We start from the raw sequence: 25,232 nt of genomic DNA, 5'->3' as shown, positions 1-25,232 counted from the left end.
TTGAGTGTTCGTGTGCACGAGCCCCCCACTGTACTAAAAAAAAAATGTTTTCTGTGAAATATCTGCGTGCATTGTTTTGTTTTTTTTAAAATAATTTTTAAAGGGACAATGTGTAAGATCTAGACCATTTTTCATTACGGACAGCAGGAGCTGCTGCATTTACCGTTGTCCGTAGCTATAACAGACATGGCAGCCTCCAGAGGAGTGCCCCCCCCCCATGTAATATTTAATGATAACTTGACCTACGATTATATTTAAAACATACTGTTGGTCATTAAGACCACGTTTGCAAATTTTTGAAATTTAAGATAATTTAACTGTTTCATTTTTAATGAAAATTGTCTAAATCTTACACATTGTTCCTTTAAATCATACAATAGCATACAAACAAATATAGTAAATGAAACCACAGGAACCACCGTTTGACATCATGTGTTCAAAAAAGCACAGCTAAAAGTGCTTGTGAGGTGTGGCCACTTGATTTTGACATTCATCTTCTATTTTGAAAAATGAAGGGAAAACACACACCCTTTCTTTGAAAGGCACCATTTGTGTTGTGCAGGTTTTGGGTGTTTTTATGTGCGAGACCCTTTAATGTATTTTTCCATTGCTGACTTACAAGATAGCTGTCATCCCCTTCCTGCAGTGAATAGTGAATAGACGTATCATCAGAGCCTGTGTGGTTCTGCAAAGCATCTTGCATACAAGTGTGTAAATTAAAAAAACATGTCTTCCTTAGCATGTTTGAGCAAGGTGTATTTGTCCTATCACTGTGGATCAAAACTGCTGGGGCTTTGTTTCGGGGAAAATAAAATTATCAGGCTAATATCCTCTATATCCCCTTCATGTCTTGAACCCTCACCATCACTAGCCCAAATGACCACCCCAAATGTATGTTTTCCTTTACATTTTTTAGGCTGTTCCACTTTGATTGACTATACTCAGTTCCACTTTGCTTTGAAAAATACTCTCAGGTTACCAGACACAGCTGAAAAACAAACCGTAGTATGTAATGCTGGTGTTAAATTGTGTTTGTCCTATCACCATTTTTTTTTTGGCCCCGGTGAAGATACCGGATACGAAACCATTTGAAAAAAACAAAGTATAACAACATGTTTTATTGTAGCTCTAAAGAATGACTCACTTTGATGTAAAATGATAGCTATCATGGGTTGGTGAGACATTCCTTAAAAAAACCTTCCTGTGAAACAGGAAAATACATTAATACTGTGCTAATCATGACAGACACAAGGTACCATGGTTATAGTAAAGTCAGCCAAGTCAAAGTCAAGTTTGAGGCACAACGGTCCAAGTTCAAGTCAAATCCGAGTTCACAAAGTCCAGTTTATTGCGAGTTTTATAAGCAACATTAGCCACTTTTGAGTCACAAAAGGAGTGATATGTTGAAGGGACCACTTGTGTGTAAATAAGACATGTTATAAAATCAATTTTCTTCAGTGGATGAGAAATGTATTCCTTGTTTTATTTGTTATTATTATTATTTTTTTATTATTATTTTTTTAATGGCTCTTCCTGTAAACTATGGGACTTGATTTGATGTGACTGCGAGTCACTCTGCACTCATATACGTATCTATACACGCGTCACGGCTTATGTCAAAAAAATGCTGGTCTGCTCGTGGTCGGTGTCACGACTCCCTAAGATACTGGTCTACTATTGGTCGGCGTCTCGGAGGCCCTAAGCTGCTGGTCTGCTATTGGTTGCAGTTACTCGTTCCAAAATGGCGGACCATTTCTCCAGTGAGTGCTTACAAAAACGTATTTATAGTGCATTTTAGTGTTAATTCAAACTTTAATTGGTTAGCCATGGGTCCCAGGAGAGAAGTAAGAAGATGATTTTTATGGAAATGAAGCTCGAGATAATCAAGAAATATGAAAAAGGCTGAGATAGCCACGCCTGGGCTAGGCTACCCTCACTATCGAATATGGCCATAACAACCTCGTCACATCACTCAAAGGTAAATAAATCCTTTCTATATTTTTTTTTCATTTATGATATTTAATTGTATACATGTATATTATATATAAGTAGCACTCACTATATTATTTTGATACCAATTTTTAATATGCATGTACAATTTTGATGTTTTTACCTATTTTTTTAATATGTACATACAATTTTGCATATACATGTACATATGCTGTTCATCTTACACGCATTTGCTAATTAACATAGGTTTGGATTGCCCGCCATACGGCAAATTTGTGTTACCATCCCAACCTCAGAACGGAGTAATCGTAAACGGGGCCTACTGTAGTTGTTTATCAAACCTCATTCAAGAACTATAAAGCAGGAGGGCAACCCTGGAAACTCTCGGCAATGTCAAAACACATCCTCAAGGAAATAGCATCTGATGTGTGCAATACAGTGAGTGACTAGATTGTGTAATTAGTTTCTATGTCAAATGCATTTCCTGTAAAATGTGAACTTGCTCCTTTATTTTCAAATGAAGACACAAAAGCAGCCAGGCAAAAAAAAAGTCAACGTAAGTCTCCAACAAACTGCCTTCAAAGGGCACATAGCTCCTTACAGACTTCCTGCTTATGGGATGAGACAAGCGTATGCACGAATGGCTGATTTAATGGCTTGCACTTTAATGTGTTTGGGATTTGGAAGCTGTGTCTGCATGCATGACTTGTTTCCATTCCAGTGGGCACATGCTCTGTATGTCAGGTCAAAATCACAAACAGTTGCACATGTCTCTGGAATGAGGTTCAAAAACGGGTGATGCAAGTCACTAAATGTACGGCCTATCTATTTGCTATCCTGTTCACAGCGCTCTCGGGACAGTCATAGAAAATACCACTTTGTTTTGTATTTCTCTTAAATTGAGACCTTGAAGGAACAGACTTCGAAATACCCATTTTAAACCAATTTTAACCTTTTTACCCTGTGTACTCTTAATCAAATCTTTTTGTCAGCATTGGTGAGCGAAAGTCAAATTCCTTTTCAATGAGGTCTGGACCCTGGTTTAAAAGCACTTCTTTGCCCCACTTGGATATCGCAAATGTTGCCAATGTCCTCTGAAATACTAAGATAAAAAAGACACTTGCAGCTCTCCAAAGTGCCAATTAAAAGGTTACCATTGATTCACTAAAAACAACAGGTAATGTGATCCTGTTGGATTCACCAAGCTTCTTTAAGTCTCATTCAAGAGTTGGTCATAAACTGTAAAGTAGGTATGGGAAGATAACAGATTGTGACAGAATGATAACCTTGAGCATCACGGTACCATTCTCACCCGAGCTGCTAAAGAGGAGGCATCTGTGTCCGTGTGTTTACTCAGTTTCCTCATATCCATGTATGGAAACATCTGTTGTCATGAGTAGGCATTGAGAGAAAAGGGGATACAATTTGTTGTGAACCACATTTGCCTTTTGAGTGTTTTACAATCGCTTGTCTTTTACTCGTCGACATGTTGGTTGAAATCCCCCTCGGCGACCATAATGGGTGGACTCAAAGTGTGAACTGAAGTTGGGTAATTCATGCGTGCATGTGCTTTCTTTGTGAACGATTACTGTATTTTCCGCACTATAAGGAGCACCGGATTATAAGGCGCACTGTCATGGTTTGTTGGATTTTGGGTTGTGGGTTTATTTTGAGGGGTTATGTTTTCATATATGGTTCTGCTCCTGCTCCTCTCGTGCCTCCCTGCGTTAGTTTTGATTTAGTCCACTTGTCTGTTACCTGCCCCTCGTGTCCTCCAATCCGCTCCCTTTGCCTGTTGTCCCTGCCCAGCTGCCGTGTGTTTGTCTGATTAGAGTTGTATGTATTTAAACCTGGTTTTCGTCACAGCCCGCGTCGGAACATTGTCATTGTCATACTGTCATGTCTTATCTTATCATGGTCTCTGTTGCATTTTCGTAGCTCCGTCTCGCCCCTCAGCCTCCGTGTATTCCTGTCAGCCTGCCCGTAGTGTTTTCTGTTTTTTCAGCCTGCCTGCGCCCTTAGTTTTTGCCGTCCTGTTTTTCCCGCTTTTGTTCCCGTACATTGAGTTATTAAAAATGGATTTAATCAACCCCCTGTCCCGACGCTCCCCTGCTTTTGGGTCCTCCTCCTCTGCAACCACGCCGGCATTCACTCCCGTCGCGCACCCCCGTGACAGAATGTTCCGACCAACACAGGACCCAGCGGGAAGTCCGCGTCGGCGGACACGACGCCGCCGCCCCGCCCGCATCCGCTCTCAGCCCGCCGGCCAGCCCCGTTCCCCCAGTGTGTGACCTCTTGTTTTTTCTTCCGTGTTTCTCCCCTCCGAGTCTGCGCCTGTCCCCGCTTCTGATCAGTCCCCCGCGTCTGTTACGTCCGCGTTTCCCTCGTGTTCCTCTGACCTCCCATACGACACGATTCTGTCCCCGCACGTTTTTTGTAGTTCCGATTTTTCAGATTTGCGTAGTTCACCTTCCGTCCGTCCCCCTGATCACCCTTCCTCTTCTGTTCGTGTACCTCACTACACGTTGGAATCCGATTTTTCCGACATCGAGGATTGCCCTCCATTCGTCACGTTTCGTTCCAGTACCGGTCCTGATTTTGTCTGTCTACTTCCTCCTGTCCTGAACCACCCTCTTCTTGCACCCTGTCCCAAGCTCCTGTCGCGTCTGTCCCCCCTGTCTCTGTTCCCCAAGCTTCTTGCCGGCGGGCTGAAGCGTCAAGAGCACATGTCCCTGCGCCAAGGCGGCTACCCGCCCCTGTCCCTGCGCCAAGGCGGCTACCGGCCTCTGTGACGCCTGCTAGCCAGCCCCCGGCCTCTGTGAACCCTGCGAGCCGGCCCCCGGCCTCTGTGAACTCTGCGAGCCGGACCCCGGCCTCTGTGAACCCTGCGAGCCGAACCCCGGCCTCTCTGACTTCTGCCCATCTGCCGATCAAGCCAGTCGCCCGTCTGCCTCCCAAGCCAGTCGCACGTCTACCTCCCAAGCCAGTCGCCCGTCTGCCTCCCAAGCCAGTCGCTTGTCTGCCTCAGTCATCCCAGCGGCCGTTCCCTGAGCTGCCAGCCACGGGGCCGCTGCCGCTGCCTCCTGAGCCGCCAGCCTCGGCGCCGCTGCCGCAGCCTCCTGAGTCGCCAGCCTCGGCGCCGCTGCCACAGTCGCCTGGGCTGTCAGCCATGCCACCGCAGACGCCAGAGTCGCCAGACAGCCTCCCGTGGTTGCCCCTGTCCCAGGTCAGTCTCGTGCTCTCACTCTTGTCTGTGGCATGCACCCAGTGGCTGTTCCCCGCCGACGCCTCCGCTTCAGCCTGACGGCGTCCAGCCGACGCCTCCGCTTCAGCCTGACGGCGTCCAGCCGACGCCCCCGCCTGTCGATCTCCAGGGGCAACTGGGATGCAAGCCTACCTGGGGTGGCTTGTTGTTTGCCAGCGGGCGTCCAGGTCGCCCGCCTGACCCGGCCCGCCGGGCGTATCTGCTCTGGCGTCCGGGCTGCCCGCCTGATTCGCCTCGCCGGGCTCCTCACGTCTGGCGACCGGGTCGCCCGCCTGACTCGCCCCGCAGGGCACCTCTCGTCTGGCGACCGGGCCGCCCGCCTGACTCGCCCCGCAGGGCACCTCTCGTCTGGCAACCGGGCCGCCTGCCTGACTCGCCCCGCAGGGCACCTCTCGTCTGGCGACCGGGCCGCCCGCCTGACTCGCCCCGCCGGGCTCATCTGCTCTGGAGACCGGGTCGCCCACCTGACTCGCCCTGCCAGTCTCATCTGCTCTGGCGACTGGGTCGCCCTCCGGAATATCACCCTCGGGTGCATCCCGTTTGGCACCAGGGGTGCCTTTGGACTATTTTTGTTTGTTTTCTCCTGCCAGCCTGCCCGTAGTGTTTTCTGTTTCTTCAGCCTGCCTGCGCCCTTAGTTTTTGCCCTCCTGTTTTTTCACGCTTTTGTTCCCGTACGTTGAGTTGATAAAAATGGATTTCATCAACCCCCTGTCCCAACGCTCCCCTGCTTTTGGGTCCTCCTCCTCTGCAACCACGCCGGCATTCACTCCCGTCGCGCACCCCCGTGACAGCGCACACTCAATTAATGACATGTTTTAAAACTTTTTCCATATATAAGGGGCACCGGATTATAAGGCGCACCCTCAATTAATGACATATTTTAAATCTTTTTCAATCACAATATAGCAATACTCAAAGTATTAACAATAATAACTCAAATAATAACTAAACTCTCAATAGCATAATAACTCAATGTCAATATGACCAACCTTGTTTAACTATAAACACACAAAAGAAAGAGGTAAAGCTTATTTTATCAGTTCATTCCCCATCTACGAATCCCAATCTTAACATTGATCTATATATAAGGCGCACCTGATTATAAGGCGCACCATTAGCTTTTTACGGTATATTAGCAAAAGAAGACTGTAGAGCAGGTGTGTCAAACATACGGCTTGCAAATGGGTTTAATCAGGCCCGTGTAATGACTTAGTAAAAGATAAAATTGCTGATTTTTTTATTAAATGAAAAACTTTAAACGTTTTCTGATTATTAGTAATGTTAATGTGTTATGATTAGGCATGGGCTGAGAGCTGTAAAGGCAATATATCAAGATTTTGAAAGTCACGGTGATTTGAACCTTTTCAAATCTGACAAAACCGGTAAGTTTAAAATATAAATAAATAGTTAAAGTCCCCCTCATGCATCGTGTACCTTGGAGCAAATTGCAGCCCACAGCGGGAGGCTCCTCTTGATGGGACTCATACTCTTTGGCTGCCTCACTTCGACTTCCTGGTTTGTTGTAAAATAACTATAGCAGCTAACCACTGTGGCTAATATGGTGAACACGTTTATGCTACTTTTACAGAGCATTTTATGGTAAGAAAGTGAACCCTCGTCAACATGAAATGACAGAATCCACATTGTACTATTAATTTATACACTTAGTAATTAACTGATTGATTCGTAAGTTAGTTAATTTCAAATCAGTCATTTTTCAAAATATTGTGCATATATATATATATATGTGTGTGTGTGTGTGTGTGTATATATTATATATATATATATATATATATATATATATATATATATATATATATATATATATATATATATATATATATATATATATATATATATACAGTATACTGTTATTGTGCTTGGTAAATGTTTGTTATTGTAACAGCTGTATTATATATTTTGTTTAAAAATAAAACCATTATAATCTAGAAAAGTGGCTACCCAAAAAATAAATAAATAAATAAAAATATTTTAAAATGATATATTTTAGAGATGTATTTTCAACATCACATTTTTTTTTTCTCAAGGTTATCATAGTGTCATTCAGTGATTCTGATATGGTCCCATGCCTAGTTATGATTAATAATGCTGTTTTGCTATTACTGTTTTGAACAGTCATAAGAATACTAATACATTTGAAGTTGTTGTTTCAACATTATATAAATATATACCATGATTTTAATGGTCCAGCCCACTTGGGGATAGATTTTCATCCATCAGGCCCACAAACTAACAGGTTTGACACCCCTGCTTTAGAGATAATTCATGTTCAGACATTTTGTGAATGGAAATTGTAATTCAGAATTGGACATTGAATTCTGTTTATTTTTCTAGATATTGTTCCTGTAAACATTCAAAGGGTTGCACAATACTATATAGTTTGGTTGTGCTGTTGTATTCTGTGTATTGTAGTTTGTTTTCTACCAATTTTGCATATTTTATGGATAAAAGAGAAATTCTCGCTGGAGCTGCTAAAGAGGAGGCATCTGAACCGCCAGGTGTGACAACATGGATGAGTGATCAAAACATTAGATTATTTACATGACATTATGAGATTACATTATTAGACCACATGATTGCTCAAATGGCATTTCTAAACATACAAATCGTGATACTCTCCGCTGGTGGTAGGGGCAAGCTCTCATGTAAACAAACATTGTGAGTCAACTTACATTAATCCATGAATGAAAGCATTAAATTAAAAGCAGAAATAGACATATTAAAGAAAAACATCCTGGAACTGACAATAATTTCTACTTGGATTATTTGCCGATGTTTGGATGACATTGATGATCTGCTATAAGGTAAAGAAGAGGATGTAGGTGACATCCTTGAGTTATTTTATTTTTATTGGTTGCTATGTTCATTTATGTAAATCTTTCGTGAAATTTCATTTGAGACAAGGAACCTCGTCATTTGGAGGCAGCATTACCGGGAGGCGCTAATTAGCTAGTCGCATATAAACACAATAGCAAAGAAAACCTCATTTGTGATGAGTGGTGATTTTTTTTTTCCCCTCTCAGCTAGGTGTCTCCTTTCTCGCTTAAAGTTAAAGGTGATGATCTGCATGGGACTCAGGGTAGAGAAGCTATAACACCACACTGAGAGGAGCCGATTGAGGTGGACATATACACGTGGACAAAATTGTGTTAGAAAAGAAAACTGCTATGAAACACAGACACAGCTTGGCTATGTTTTCGGCTCTATCCTGCGCAGGATATTTTCAATAGGAGATAATTTGCCAAAATTAAAAGTGCAGGGCCAAAATATCGTAAAAATGTCGTATCTTCACAGGCACATAAACTCAACGGAGATTTACAGAAATGGTTTGATTTCAGGTATGGTCACAAAGTGTTGAGCAAAAAATACCATTCATTTTGTGCAGGCCAGTTACATTTAAACAGTTGTATCTCATAATGAAAAACAATGCTTGATTAGTTATCTACAGAAAATTCAAGTTTATTTTAGTGATCATTGTGGGTTTTTCATGTTTTCTTTCTGACTGCAATTTTGTCTGTGTGTATTACTGATGCCGCCAGGACACCTCCCCGGTGACATGTTCAGAGACGCAAAGATACAGCCTCTGGAAAGGCAAATGCCATCCTAAAAGGACTGCTTCACAGCTAGGAAAGGCTGGCTTCCCGGGTTCAAAGAGGTGGTTAGAGACAGGAAGTGTGCATCTATATTTAACTTCCAGCTTCGTACCTCCTACGAGGAGAACAAAATCGATTGATGGTAAAATAAAAAATTGTTGCCCAGCTACAGATAGTTTGAACAAATCTATTTTTTAGCATTCCTGATTTAAATGAATGAATACACATTCAACAAAGTTGTCAAAGACAACAATTTAAGAGGGGCTAATTTTTTTTTAGCTGGATTCATTTTCATCACGCTTCACAAAATTTCCAATTCCTTAATGTCTAAAATGCTTATTTGCATGTATGACTACAGTAGGTCCTAATGGAGATCTTAATGCCCTCCTACATAAATATATTGTTTATCTATTTTCAAATGTGTTTAATTTTCAGTGCCGTGGACGAGAAATTTCGTCATGTAAAACACTTAGGTTATGTGCCAATGCCAAGAATTCTTATCACCTCTGTTTTTTTGTTTTTAAATGAATTGATAGATGACACTCATGGCCAGCACTCCCTTTAATATTATGCCAACTGAGCACTGTTGTAATGTAGTTAGGTACATAGACAAGCATATTTTGCCATCAAAAACACATGTTCACAGTTTTTGTTTGTTTTATCAAGGAAAAGACTGTTTATATGTTTCAGATGCTACTAAACAAAATATATTTATGTCAGTCACTGTTGTGAAGAAACCATATCTTTTCACAAAAAAAAGCTAATTTTCTTCGTTTGTCCAAAATAGCTTTGTGTCACTCAAATGACCTATTTTCAATCAGTGATTACTAAACAGCGGAATAAGGTAGAATCTTCCTTTCTGTTTCTAGGTAAAGAATGAAATTCAATCTTTCATACAATTCTATGGTAACGTCTATTATAATCATACAATACAATATTCTGTCGGCCTTGAAAGATGTGTCAAATTGCTCGAAATCAGCTGTCACTCTAGGGGTTACCTTTTCAGATAATGCTTGGCACTGAAAGAATGAGTGTTCATTGGTATTTTAGATGAATGTGGCAAAAACACACTGCAAATCGGATGCGTATGTCAATACTGTGTATGTGCTCTAGTCCATTCTAAAATATGGTTCGAGTGTTGCCAGATTGTGTAATGAAATGACACAATGCAAGTAGGATGAGATTTTCAGCCATTGCCAAGCACTTTTGAAGCCATGGCATTATGACATAGCATATTATCGGACACAGCAAAAGACGTGCCTAATTATCCACCTTGCGCTCTGCACCAAGCTCCTCTTCAGCAGGTTGTCATCCTAGATTAACTAAAAGACAAAGGATAATGGAGGAAATGTTTCCATGAAGGAGAGGACAAACAACTGTAATCTAATACCCTTTTGTAATTGTCAGTCACATCTAAGCAGAGCGTCTACATCAATAGAGCCCTGCAGCACTGGTCAGTAATGTACATTTGAATGCACAAAACAAGACTAGGCTATCGCATGCAAATGTGGAATTGCCAACATCGATAAAATATTAATTCCAAAGAGAAGACAAAGCCAGGGTGCAAGGCACGTAAATAACAAGTCAAATCAAGTTTATTTGTAAAGCCCTGAATCACCATAGTCTCAAAGGGCTTCACAGGTGAACTAGAAATCATGCAGAGAATCAAAAACACAAAATGGCATCCCTTGATCAAAGCGCCCAGAAGAGGAAGGAAAGACTTAAAAACCCACATCTGGGGAAAATGAAAAATCTTCAGAAGAGACCGCAGGTGGAAGGATCCCCCTTCCAAGCTCAACAGGTAGCACTAGATGCAAAGGGCTGCCATATTAATCAGTAAGTGTCCTGTGCAAAGATGCCGTGACGGCAGGCAATCGGGTAAGATCCTCCTTACAGTCTGGCCTAGTGGGTCCATCGTAACAAAACCCACATCAGTTGATTGATGCAGGTGCGTATGACAGCATTCATTTGGTCTCTAACTCTCTAGCCCCCTCTCCAAACCAGGAGAAGGGGGCAGGAAGAAGAAGAAAGTTGCAGTCAGACAGACCCATTAACTAAATGCTTTGCATTAAATGAACGATTTAGAGGAAATAATCTCAACTTCAAAGTACAGTGAGGCTTCAAGACACTAATTTGTTCAATGAGCCAGTTTGCAACCTGAAAGGTTTACTACCCCCCCCCCAAAAAAAAAACTTAGAAATGTGTATTGCTTATGATTAGTGTGTGATAAAAAGAAATACTGTGCGATATTTAAAATAAATAAAAGAGAAGTGAAAACTATAATAAATCCATAAAACAACAAAATATATTTGAATAAGGAGCTAAATAAATAATCAAATAAATACCAACATCTGAAAGTGGAACATCACATTGTTAATATTAATTGCTCTGTTGGCTAATTTTTAAAAATAATTTATGATGGCCTCATTTATGCTAACACCAGGGAGTGCATTCTCATTTTCCAGTGAATGAAAAGAGAAAACAACATCAGTAACAACAAGGTACAGTACCTTTCGTGATACACAAAGCCTCTTTCCATGAGAAGCACAGCACACAACTTTCCCATCATCAATGAAAAGTGCTTCCCAATACCTACCTTACCAGTGTACCATTTCTTGAGAAATATTTCGACCTTTAAGGCATTGTGTTTGTTTGTGTATTTATCAAAAGTTCAGGAACCAAAATAGAACCTACATCTTTATTTATTCATCTGCTTTACCATGTTTTTGCATCTGGGATTGTGTGAATGTACGTTGGTAAAGCATCTGCGAATCGACAGCTATTTTGACACGACTATTAGAATTAAACAATGTAACAAGTTTGTTGTCTTAATTAAATACGCTAGAATCCACTTCAGGCCGTGGAGAGCGTAGAGGGACACACCTTTTTCATAGCAATGTGTCACGCAAAGAGCCAATGATGCATCATAAATCCGTTGACTCGTCCAGGAAAGTTTATATACCCAAAATAGGACTTAATCTTAAGTAATTTTTCTACGATAATTATTGTGTGGAACCTGAATTGTTTATACCGTCATTTGAAACCCTAGGATTATACTGTATGTCTTGAAGAACAGTGTTAGAATAATTGGATATATTTGTTTTTTCTATTTGTTTCTTCAATGTATATTGGCAGATATGGATTATTTCTGTTGGAAGTGTCATGTCTCTTGCAGCTGCAATGAATCAGAGGCATGAAGCCCTAAGGACCTAATCACAGGCACGACAAACTAATCACAGGTGCAATGACACATCACAAGCTAGAACAGTACGGGGTCTGTCGCAATGTTCCTGGGATAGAAGATAGCAGTGATTGCATGGCCTGATAGTATATGGACTTCTCCCTATGTTCCCCACAATCAGAATCTGATTGTTACCTTGATGCCATGATGTCTCGCCTGACCCTTCAGGGCAGAAAGTGCTTTTGTAACTAGGGTCAACCCTAACAAAAAAAAGTTGGACAGAAACATTAACCAGATGGGAAGGAGATCTGAGAAGGTCAGGTTTCTGTCCACTCTCCTTGTGAGAAAAAAACTAATGTCTTCCTTCCAGTGTGTTGCTTATTAAATGCAACAGGTTTTTTTCACATACTAATTCAAAATAATGTTGATGTTTTTAATATAGCAACCTTGACTTATGAATGCTATTCCAAATGTATGACAGGGCCTGTGTAGACTAATAAAAATAATTGATACTAAACAGGAGTGCAGTGATTTTTTTTCTTTGCTTTTCTATAAAATCATAACCAGAGCCAAAGCCAATCTCCTTGCAGAAATTAAAATTCTCCCTTACAACGCAGAACAACATGAAAAGAACCTATGAGCGTACAAATTATAGTATATAGTATAATTGTCTCTGTTCTCCTATATTAGTACAGTGGGCCCCCGTGTTGCGACATTAATCCGTTCCGCGGTTGGGGTCGTAACGCAAATTCGTCGTATGACGGGCAATCCGGGCATATGTTAAATAGCTAATGCGTTTAGAACCTCAGGTAAAACATCATAATTGTACACACACATTAAAAATTGGTACCAAAACAGTATAGAAAGTGCTATGTATATATAATATACATGTATACAATTAGAAAACATCATAAATAAAAAATATAGAAAGGATTTATTTACCTTTGAGTGGCTAACCCTTTCAACTTTGAATTAAACAGCAAAATGCACTATAAATACGGTTTTGTAACCACTCACAATCAAACAAAACTTTAACGTTCTGCCATTTTGAAACAAGTGAGTCCGACCAATAACAGACCACAATCTCCGTGAGAAGCCCCCGACCAATAGCAGATTTGTAGTGACGTGATGCAGGGACGGCAACTGAAAATTAGTGTAATTACCTAAAAACGCCTGCAGACGGAGAAGAAACAACACAAATACAGCCAAGCCCCTAGGGTCATGACAGGTGCAAAATGGGTAAATGTCATAAAAAGGGGTAGAAAAAACTCAGTATTCCACGTCGCAACATGAAAATAACGTAAATCAGGGACGTTGTAACTTGGGGGTCCACTGTTTATAGGAATTATTATCATACTGCTGACTAACAGGTTACTAGATCCCTGTTCCCTTATCTTTTCAATCACCTCCACAGGGAAAGAACTTCCACCTCTCCTGTATTACTTCTTTATATCATATATAGGATAAGCTATTTATGTACTGTACATATAAGAGCTTGTAAACAGCTCAAATCGGGAGCCAGTCATTGTGTAATTTATATAATCTTACCTCAGAAGTTGACATACATATGATGCCTCAATTTTTTTTACCGACACAATAACAGCACATTTTCCTTAAGTATCTTAAAGAATGAAAAGCAAGCAAGAATGTATTTATGTGCCAAGACATGAAATTGGTATCATGCAATGGAAACTATGGCACCTGCCATAGTGAATGAATGGATTCCGTTTTCTCCAAACAATGTAGGACCAAAATCAAGTAAAGAACATTTATTCAGTCGGAAAAAATACCACATTATGAAATACTTCTTTTACAGAAATCCGGTTTGCCACAATAATTGACACTCTTGAGTCTCGCACTTTGTACACTGTGTTGCGGTTGTTGTGTAATGTGTTATTTTCATGACTCCCAAACTATTACCAATGCAAATTGGTCTCATTCTTCAAAAGTGCGGAAAAATAAATTTGTTGTCAACATGAGGACCATTCTTACAGCAACCTATTTCTTATAACCTACAAAGAAACCCTAAATTTCTCAGCAACTACAAAATGCACTTATGTTGTTGGAAGAGCGTTTCAAAAAAAGCATGTTCAAGAATATTCATTTGAGGAGCTCTGTAGAAAACGAGCACTGATGAATTTGAATTTACATTTAAAAGACACAATTTATGCCTTATTTACCCATATTTACATTTAATAGCTTTATCATTCCCAAACCTCATTTTGCCATGAATCTAAGTTGGAATATGGAAAGCATAGGTTAAATTTATTTGCCCCTTTGCAACGCCCCAACATTTTCAATTCGCACTTCTGAATAGGTGTGACATTGCTATAGCCTTATCTAAATTTATGGGAGCTATAGCTTGTTTCCTTCTGCCAGATTGTGAGTAGCTAATGGAAAACATCAATGTACAATAACATGTAAAAGTCTTTTCCCTCTTTCTGATTTCTGTGTTTTTTTGCATACTTATTACTTGCAAAGGTATTCTTCCATCGCAACTGTTCAACATATCACTCTGGGACAACCCAAGGATATTTAAACTATGATTTTATTTACAAAGGGGAGAAAAATACAAAAGTAACTAACCCTATGTGAAAAATTCATTGTTAAATCATTAAGCAACAGTTACTAACCACAGTTCCATAGGCAATACCCAAACCTGATTGCCACCAATTTTGTTGAATTAAGAAATCACTTAAACTGGTCTTATTATGAAAAGTCAACTTTTTGGAGCTTTTAACGATGCTACAATGTTGATTTCTCAACCTAAACAACTCAAAAGTGTAATTTTCCTACACTGATGGATTTCTAACTATCCCTTGCTTATTCTGTGCTCTCATAACGGCACCGCCTGAGCAGTTAACTATGACTTGAGAAAAACTCACGATGGCAGAAGAAATTTGTACTGCCCCAACACTACCCCCATACCGCCCATGCAAGAGTAAATAGACGCCAACCTTATCCACAACTTTTCCATTTCGTTTTCGTTCCAGGGTTGAGAAGGAGAGATTTTGCATCAAGTCGCCCAATAAACATAACATTTTGTTTATTGGCTACTGTAAAAAATGCTAAAAAGGCGAAAAGGTATGTTTGGGAAAATTCAAATATCAGTTACCCACAGGCAAAATGGTTGTTAGGAATACTGGTTCCCATGGGGATTTGATAGGAGGGACATGTGTCAGTGAGTGCGAGAAAAATATTCTGTTTTGCATCTCAATGTCAGCAAAACACCAGTTTTTGGCTCCTTCATTCACACAGCCCATAATGTTGGAAGTATTCATGAGGATAAGCGTATAAGGATGGCTGGATAGATGTTTCATGGCCAGTGTGTCATGGTCTGAGTTTGTGTTAGGTTTGGATTATGGTTTTGTTCACGTTTTCTTGCCCTTGTCAGTATTTTATTTGGGTTGATTGAGTCCACCTGTCTTTGTCAACCCATTCCCTTGTGTTAACCAAGCAGCCCTCCCTACCAATTTACTCTTGTCCAGGTGTTCCTTGTTATCTCGTCAGTTTGCCTTGTATTTAGTTCCCTGCTTCTAGAGTGCCACTATAATTAGCATGTTCACTCATCTTTCAAGGACAACAGAATACTGTGTGCTATGTCTAGGTAAATACGGGTGGTATCATATGAAAGATTGATTTCCATTCCTTACTTAGCATTACAAGTATGTAATGTACGTGTAGTACTGTATGTATGGCAACACTGCCTTTCAATGGTCACAGTTATCACTACAATGCTCAATTGGCTTCATGTTAGATAAGCACTAGCCAAGGGTGTCAGCTTACCCACCATAAAAAAACATATTTGATCAAAATTTTACTTTTGGTTTACTATGTTATATTACTATTTTAAAAAGTGAGAATTCTCATTCATGGCACTGAAAGAGTTAATAATAATAACGCATATGTTTTATATAGCGCATTTCATGACACTCAAAGACACTTTACAAAGGACAAATGCACTCATACACAGCGGTGGTGGTAAACTACATTGCGTAGCCACAGCTGCCCTGGGGCAGACTGACAGAGGCGAGGCTGCCACATTGCGCCTACGGCTCCTCCATTCATGAAGCCACTATAAGAAAGACAATGGCCAAAAAATGGCATCCATGGTAGGGTTTTCAGGCAAAACCCACTGCTGTCACAAAGAACCAAAGGCTCATCTCACATTTGCCAAAACGAATGTTGATGAACATTCTATGGATTGTCAAAAATGTAGTCACGAGTCATTTGCGCCGTGCATGCGTAAAGCAGAAAAAAAATGGCAGAATTGATTGTGAACTGAACGCCAAACAGAAGCTTTCAAAAGCTCATCAGGCTTCAATGTTAAGGATAAGGTATGCACATTTTTAGGAATGCTCAAATGATGTTTTTGTGGGCCATACAGGGCCAATTTATTGGGAAAATTGTATAATTTTATGAAGCTACTGTAACAGCTGATGTTCTCTGCTGGCAGAAAAAAGCACTGCAGTTGATTTGGAGAAACCCTTTTGTTTGTGTTACACACACAAAAGTGGAATCCTGTTACGAAACAAAGATGAATTAACTTCAAATAAAGATTTTCCTGTTATTTGTTTTTTACTCATTTATTGTTGTGGTTATGTGGCAGTTATTCTCTTAAAAAGACATTGTGACGGACCAATTCGTAATTGATATTAATGATTTTAAAACAATATATGGATTTGGAGTCAAAGGTCATTATCTTGCAAGCTACAGTCATAAGCCTGTCAGTCCTATTTCATAAAACAATTTATGAATAAATTGGACATTCACATTGCAAATTATCAGCTGTTGATGTATGGGGTAAGATAGCTCTCGAAAAGATGCGTGAGTGACCAATGGTGACGTGGATGACTTGCATATCGACTGACTGCCTGGTAGCTTGCCATGACGTCATCTTTATTTGCATATTCAGATCCACGAATGCAAATGATCATATTGACAAATCCAAAGGGGAGATTCATGGAAAGACCTGGTGTTTCGCGTGATCGTAGTCATGTAAACAAAAATTGTATTCAAAATACTGTACCTGGTAGAAGTTTTCAATTCATAAACTCAACAAAATTTATAGTCGTTCTCACACAAAAACAATTCAAACTCAACACAATTTAGAGCCGTACTCATACGAATTGTTAAACACGCATACACCTTTTGGACAGCAATCTTACTCTATACCAAGTCAGTTGGAATAAGCACCACCAAGCCTGCAACCCTTGTGAGGATAAGCGGCTCTGTAGATAATGGATGGTTGTATGGTTATTAATAGAAACCTATAGTAATAATAGCTAATGCGTGCAAAACCTCAGGTACAAAATGTTATATACATACTAAAAATTAGTAAGAAAATAATATAGTAATGAAGTAAAACCATGAATAAAAAATATGAAATTTAAAACATGAAATTTAATTTACCTTTGGAGTGATGTGACTTGAGTTAGTTCCGACCATATTCCCTCTAGAGAATACGGTGCTTTCTTCGTATTTCTTGATTATCTACAGCTTCGTTTCCATAGTAATCATCTTCTTACCTCTCCGTTTAGGATCACGAGCAATCTTGGGACTTATGGCTAACCAATTAAAGTTTGAATTAAACAGTAAATTGCACAATAAATATGATATTGCAAGCACTTACACCATATCAAGTCTTTAGCATATCAGCACTTGAGTGACGCCGACCAACAGCAGACCAGCATCTTAAGGTTGCAGTGACACCGGCCAATAGCAGACCAGCCTCTTAGGGATACCGTGACGCCGGCCAATAGCATAACAGCATCCAAGTGACATATGCAGTGATGCGTATAGTGACGTATGAGCGTGGAGTCACACAGACACGCAAGTTTGAATTTTGTAATTGTTGATGTCGTAACGAGGAGACAAAAACTTAGTATTCCACTTCGTAACGTGGATCCACTGTTTTAATTGTGTTCAATTTAGTCCCGATCCCAGCAGGATTTTTGTAATAAAATGCAGGAACACAATGTGATAAAGTGTGAAAAATAATACTCAAAAAATCTGCTTACTACACCAGCTCGACTGGCAGCACATGCTCTAGTCTAAACTGGGATAATGACCAGTCTTACATCAGCCAGGGGGGAAAAAATAATGGTTGTGAGTGTGAGCATTTAAGGGTTTTTTTCCCTGCATAGTCAAAGGAACTGCTGGTTTTTATCTGAGGCTATCCATCCTGAAAGCACCAGCAAGCCACTTGCAAAATTTACAACACCGAATATCTCATAATCATTTTGATATGCAGTAAATTAATGTAGATTGGCCATCATAGTTATAATATAGAGTACTTGGGTTTTTCTTACAGGTAGCATTTATTTACCGCATTTTTCCGCACTATAAGGCGCACCCTCAATTAATGACACATTCTAAAACTTTTTCCATACATAAAGCACACCGGATTATAAGGCGCACCCTCAATTATTGACATATTTTAAAACTTTTTCAATCACAAAATAGTAATACTCAAAGTAATCACAATAATAACTCAAATAATCACTCTAAACTCTCAACAGCATAATAACTCAATGTCAATATGACCAACCTTGTTCAACTGTAAACACACAAAAAACAGGTAAAGCTTACTTTATCAGTTCATTCCCCATCTACGAATCCCAATCTCAATATTGATCCATATATAAGGTGCACCTGATTATAAGGCGCACCATCAGCTTTTTTTTTAAAAAAAAAAAATAAGGCTTTTAGGTGCACCTTATAGTGCGGAAAATACAGTACATTTAATGATTGATTGAAGTTGAGTTTTTAAACCACTAGCATGTATGGTGACAAATCAGAAATTAAATTACACCAGGTAAGGCACAGTTTCACAAAACTTTTAGAGTCTTTATATTTCTGATATCAAAAAGTTCGATGAAGTGCCAGCCCATGGTTATTATATAATTATAAGTACTGTACATGTACATTGATGCCAAGTTATCAATGCACATCTAATCCAACGCTATCATATAGGACAAGTATGATTGATAGTACAAATATTGACATTAAAAACACCATTTTGTTCTAATAATATAATATAAAAAGAAGATACGATTTCTTGCACCACAAATGTATATTCACATGGATTTATGTTATGTCATTTGTAATGGGCTCTTGTCAAAAGGCACATTGGTGTTAGTAGCCTGGTGAAGAGTTTACAAAATCTCCCAAGCCCTAAAAACAAGTACCAGTACTTATATAACAATGACTAAGTCTGATGCCCACTTCATAATTTGGGTTGATTCACTGATGTACGATGCAGAGGAGGAGGATTAAAACATAAACAGCTTTAATCATTGTAGAATTAGTGAGACGCTCTTTCAAATTTAGGTTAGATTTTAAGAATACAGTATAAATAAATCCCGCAAATGGGTCAGTCATGCTGTTAGCAATAACTCATTAAAATGACCCATGAATGCTGTCTTGTCGTCTTGTCTTGAATGAGACAGGAAAAAAAAAAAAAACACAAAGGGCTATTATTTCACAACACAGAGCAACCACAATTCTTAACACTTTCACTCTCATTGGGACAATGCGTCCCTACGCTTTCAAAAAAAAACGGCGATGAAACGGCATCCCAGCACTTTTTTTATTCACAACAAGCCACTGCTGGGCCCACTGTCAACAAGGTAGCTTGCATTGTGCAGTTTCTCCTCAATCTAGCTAGCACTGTGGAAATATATTGACAATATGTGCCATATATATATATGTATGTGTGTGTGTGTGTGTGTGTGTGTGTGCGTGTGTGTGTGTGTTACTATAGATTACACTGATTTCTATGGTTTTTTTGTACAAGTGTCATGGTCTATGGTAGGGGTTCGCAAACCTTTTGCAGTCAAGGACCCCCTTTTAGAAAGCTAATTTTCCAAGGACCTCATTGCAAATGTTTGCAGAAACAAAACCCCCCAAAAAAACATTTACGACAGAAAGTAAGTGACTTTTTTAATTCACCAACAGATTCAATACTTTTCAGCTATACTGAAGTTAAGAAAATAAAAAATTGCAAATTGAATGCCTCCTTGTAACAAACCAGGTCAATTTCCCCCAAACAGGTTGCTGCCAATTATTTGGTCAAAAATACCATTATAAAACAAAATGGCACTTTAGCTTTGCTGTGCAAATTGCAAATTGAATGCCTCCTTGTAACAAACCAGGTCAATTTCCCCCAAACAGGTTGCTGCCAATTATTTGGTCAAAAATACCATTATAAAACAAAATGGCACTTTAGCCTTGCTGGCTTCATCGCCTCATTAGCAAGTAAATGTAAACACGAAACACATTTTGACAAATTTCAAAATTATTAATTTTTTAAAAATATATTAAATTGGTTGAATTGGTTGCTTTATTATAGTCATGAATACTTTCACAATTTAACGTTATATTAAATTAACAATTATATATTTTTTCATTAATTGTTTCAACCTGCTTCACCAGTGAGGATAAGCGATGCAGAAAACAGAGAGATTAATTCTTTCTCGTTAAAAGTAAAGCTTCAATTTCAAATAGGTTATTTTTTTTGTTCGATCGGAATATTTACAGTATAATCTGTTTTGTGTTTATTACTTTGAACATTCTATTTCTTAAAGGCTGGTTTTGACTGGGCAAGTCCAGCACCCTTGCTGATTTTGGGCCAGCAGTGAGGTACTTCATTGACCAGTTGCCAGTCAATCAATCACAGGGAACATAATGTACAGACAAGCAACCATTCACACGCATCCATGGCTTTAGGCTGTTTAAAATCTTCAATTAACCTTGTGTGCATGTTTTTGGAATATAGAATTCATTCCACCTTCATTGTGAGATATATTTAGTATTCATATTGGTGCTGAGCACCCTTGCATTTCAAATCCTAGAGAGCAGATCAACATTACTGTAAACAACATGCACAAAAGATACGGAAAGATACGTGGGGGCCGGTGGTGGCCATAGACAAAACTTATCACACTCTAGGCACCAAGATGAAAATCTGTTTTTTTTCCCTGCCGTTTTCACATTCAACACAGTTTTCTTAGACCTCTTAATACTCTGTCACAATGTATATTTAATGAAAATGTGTGACATTGACCTGAATGCCAAACTAAAAGAATCTTTACCAAGAATATTACTTTCGAAACATAGGAAGCATACAAAATGACTGAGAAGTCATTATTATAACATCCACAGTTTTGGTTTCTGTTTAATGTTAGATTTGAGAAGAATTAAGAGATGTTTTGTCATGATTCTTTACAATTTGATTTCAGTTAGTGAGCCATTGATCACAGTATGCAAAATGGCATCTGCCGTCTTTGGCAAATGACCACTCTATTTGACTGTCAGCTAGCAAAGTGCATGAGCTGGAGGAATATTATGAGAGTGCACTAAAGAAATAGCAAAAATAATAGCATTCTCGTGTAAATCAGACTCAGCAAAATATTATTTTTTTCTTCTAATTTTTTCTGAATGTATTATGAATGTTGGGCAAATGGAATTGGGCATTGACTTGTATAGCACTTTTCCACCTACAAGGTACTTAAAGAGCTTCGACACGGCACAATCAACACGGCATCCGACCAACTGAGGGTTCAGTATCTTGCCCCGGGGAAAATGGTCACAAGGGCCAGGGATCGAACCCACAAACTGTGTTGGGAAACTTCCACTCCACCCGAGCCACGCCACTGCAAAAATCCATGCAAGGTTCTGTATATGTGAGTATTTTATTGCACAAAACCCTGACGATAATTAATCATACATCCATGCATGGGCACCAATGGCCACCCCTATCGGTGGGTCTGGAAAAAAAAAAACAAACCTTAACAATAGCTTTGATAAGTTAAATTAAAACATTTGTAATTGCTGGACTTAAGAGTTGGTCAAATAATTAGTTTACATGTTAGGTAATCAATGTTGCGAATGGTGATATTAAAGAGTAAAAATGTTAACTTTTGCAACCAATGAAAACCATTGGAGTGTGACTACTCCTTTCCAAAACCGCCATATCCGATCTACTCTGTGAGTGTAGTTCTAAGTGTATATATATATATATATATATATATATATATATATATATATATATATATATATATATATATATATATATATATATATATATATATATATATATATATATATATATCATGTATCAATAGGCTTAAGTGCGTGAGGCTGCTGGGGGGGCAATCTCAATGTGCTCGATAACGAACTGAGACTGTGACACAACATCGATCCCAGGCTATAACATGCTGACCTTTTATGTGCTCGTTGACGACGCTCTCAAGCTTGTCCAGCCTTTGAATGATCGTCAGGGTCTCCCTTTTGCTGTCCTGTTCCAACTTGCTTTCCGACTCAACTTTGGGACCGTTGTTCGCCACGAACTTGGTGATCCAGCCGACGTAGAGGAGACACGCGATGTTGGTCATTCCGCTCAGAATCACGCAAGTCGACACCAAAGTTTTAGTCCTCCTGGTGCACAACATCGCGACATCCCTCCGTCGTTGGACTCCTCGATTTTCTCCTTCCTCCTCCCTCCGAGAAAGGCGCCGTCAAAAGTCCTCCTCTGCTTCGGCGAGTCCCGAACCAGACATGTCACGATATTGCCTTGTCCGACCTACCTTAATTCCACAGTCGAAATAATTCCAATAACTCCAACAAGAGAACGCTTATCGGTGGCTGAGCAGCGAGCGAGTCAAGCTGTCCAACCTGCAGCAGAGCTGTCTGATGCTCCCTCTCTAATCCTCCAGTCCAATCGGAGGGGAGGAGGCGGACACAGCTGGAGCACAAGGTTGAGAGATGGGGAGAAAGGGCAACAGGAGGATGCTCAAGTGCTTCCACGCAAACATTAGAAGTGGGTTTCATCGTATTTTTTAGTAAGAAAATGCTGCTCATAATTTGATGCAACAATAGTTATTTTTAATGTGAAAAAATAACCTTGTGTATAACCATGTAGAATCTATTGGAAAGTGTATGTTCTGAAACGAGCACTGTAAACCTGTGGTTCTCTAAATGGAGTCCGCGGACCCCCGGTGTCTGCGTCCTGAGGGCAGTGGGTCCGTGAAATAATTTGGGTTGTTAATAAAAATTATATATATATATATATATATATATATATATATATATATATATATATATATATATATATATATATATATATATATATATATATATACCTGTATATACGTGGATCATTTGCGAGAGCAGTGGCAAGGCACGCGAGAATGTCAGCAGGCAGGGGAGAAACGAGCAACTGATTCCCACTCTGATCCCGCCACACTCGTCACTTGGGTAAAGAAGGCTACATCAAAGCATTTCATAATTTACACACATGTAAAATACAGTTTCTCCATAAAACCTGACAACAACATTTGAATACAAACAAATGGGAAGGAAAAGTAAAATATGAAAAGCATTTCTGCAGACCTCCATTTCAAATAAGTTGGACAGGTCCAAAGTTGACTATTCACGGATGTTTAACAAGGATGTTTCCGCAAATGACGAGCAGGAAGGAGTGGATATCCAGTATTTAAATGGGCCGAGCAATTTGGCGTGTCAGATAATGATGATCACTTTTAGGGCTTCTCAACAAATTCAGCTGTGTCAAAAAAATAAAGTGTTGAAACTTCAACTTTTATTGATGCAACATTAGTTTGAGCATTCGTCTACGTGCGCATGTACATTGTACATAATATATGATGAAGAAATGGCGTCACGGGTGCGCTCCTGAGAATTTAGTCTTCCATTCCACCTTGGTAAACAGTAAATGGGCTTATATAGCACTTTTCTACCTTGGGTACTCAAAGCGCTTTACACTTACTAGTCATTTACCTACTGATGATGCAAAATATGACGGAGCATATGGGGGTTCAATGTCTTGCTCAAGGATACTTCGACATGGTCTTGATGGTCAGGGGATCAAACCTACAGGCTCTCAGCTGGGAAACGACCACTCTACCACCGAGCTATGCCGCCCCCTTAAAAACCAGCAAGTGCGCTTTCTTGCTTGATGATATTGTTTCCCACTGATTTGCATGACAGAAGACTATGCTTTTCTTGCTCTTGTGTCATTGTTTTAAAGTGGGAATGACATTCATAAATGTAGCTCTAGTGAAGCTTTAGTGTTTTGTGTTTCGCACAGCTTCTGCGAGTAATAATTCGTTTTAATGAGCTCACATCATCCTGCCTCCCTGCATTTTGGATCCACTTTCCCACATCCATCGCCAACATGCTGCACCAACATGACACTTGGTGGAATTCATAAAACTCTGTGGACAAATAACTTAAAATTATTATTTTAAGTTCTGGCAGTATCGCGTATAATGGTATTGTCAGCTGCATCATATACAGCTTAATTAATACATTTCAATTGCTGATGCGGGTTTATTGACGTTTAAATGCCCCGGAAAATAGCCCGTGTAGCCCAGTAATGCGTTAGTGTGCTTCTGAGGGGGCCAAATCACTGAAGGCCTAAGTGTGAATCGCACGGACCTCCACTGCATGTTTGTGTATTTACACATTTGTGACTGTGATTACATATACTGATTAGTTGTACATCGTTGTGAATTGAAATTTGTATTTTTAAATGTCTCCGTTTCATTGATGGTACCATAAACCCTGACTGTGCATGATGGGCACCGTGAGGATGATCAATTTGTACACTCGCATGTGCACATAATTAGTTTTACATACAGGTCACCACTGTTGTGGAATTTTTAGTGGGCAGGGACAACTGAAAGAGAAGATTTTTTAGGCTACGGAAGGGAGGAACTTCAAGGAGTGACTCAAATACAAAATGATATGTGTCTGAATTGTTGAACTCAATCTATCGAGGTCATCTGACCTCTACATATAGAGTTCTCATGTATGTTAAGTGAAAGATTCTGTGTTCAAACAAAACAGGTGGTCACTGAAAAACGCAATGTTATGCTGAATACTTATGTTCCAACACACCATCTGGGTTTTTTTGCGGGTGTATAAATTATAACCTGTGTGCATAATTATTAGATAAGTGAGTATTTTGACAATATTATCATTTTTATGCATATTTTCAAACTCAAATAAACATGACTCTGCCTATGTTTAGATCTGGCAACCTTGGAAAAAAAACAGAGTATGTTATTAATTTTATACAGTGAAACATTGAATTTATCAAACCTAAAGCAGAACAATTACATGGAAGCATGGAGCTGCCAATATGGAGTTTTTGCTGGCAAACATGTTTCAACCAACTTATTAGTACATTGTAAAAGCA

The 25,232-nt window shown here is 39.4% G+C and overlaps 1 protein-coding gene across 2 annotated transcripts in view; it reads right to left on the bottom strand.

Moving 5' to 3' along the window:
• Nucleotides 1–22,677, bottom strand: part of LOC148421866 (polypeptide N-acetylgalactosaminyltransferase 18-like) — a 109,148-nt gene extending 86,471 nt beyond the window's left edge. For both annotated transcript variants that reach the window (XM_088416439.1, XM_088416440.1), the window contains exon 1: nt 22,236–22,677. In XM_088416439.1, coding sequence (XP_088272565.1) covers nt 22,236–22,464 — 229 coding nt within the window. In that variant the 5' untranslated portion in view covers nt 22,465–22,677. The remainder of the gene's footprint in view (nt 1–22,235) is intronic.
• Between the last annotated feature and the right edge of the window lie 2,555 nt (nt 22,678–25,232).

The sequence above is a fragment of the Hippichthys cyanospilos genome, chromosome 6 (genome assembly GCF_059441005.1).
Source record: "Hippichthys cyanospilos isolate Australia breed blue-spotted pipefish chromosome 6, RoL_Hcya_1.0, whole genome shotgun sequence".
In the NCBI taxonomy this organism is placed as follows: domain Eukaryota; kingdom Metazoa; phylum Chordata; class Actinopteri; order Syngnathiformes; family Syngnathidae; genus Hippichthys; species Hippichthys cyanospilos.
The sequence above is the reverse complement of the archived record's forward strand: the minus strand, read 5'-3'. Positions and strand labels throughout refer to the sequence as shown.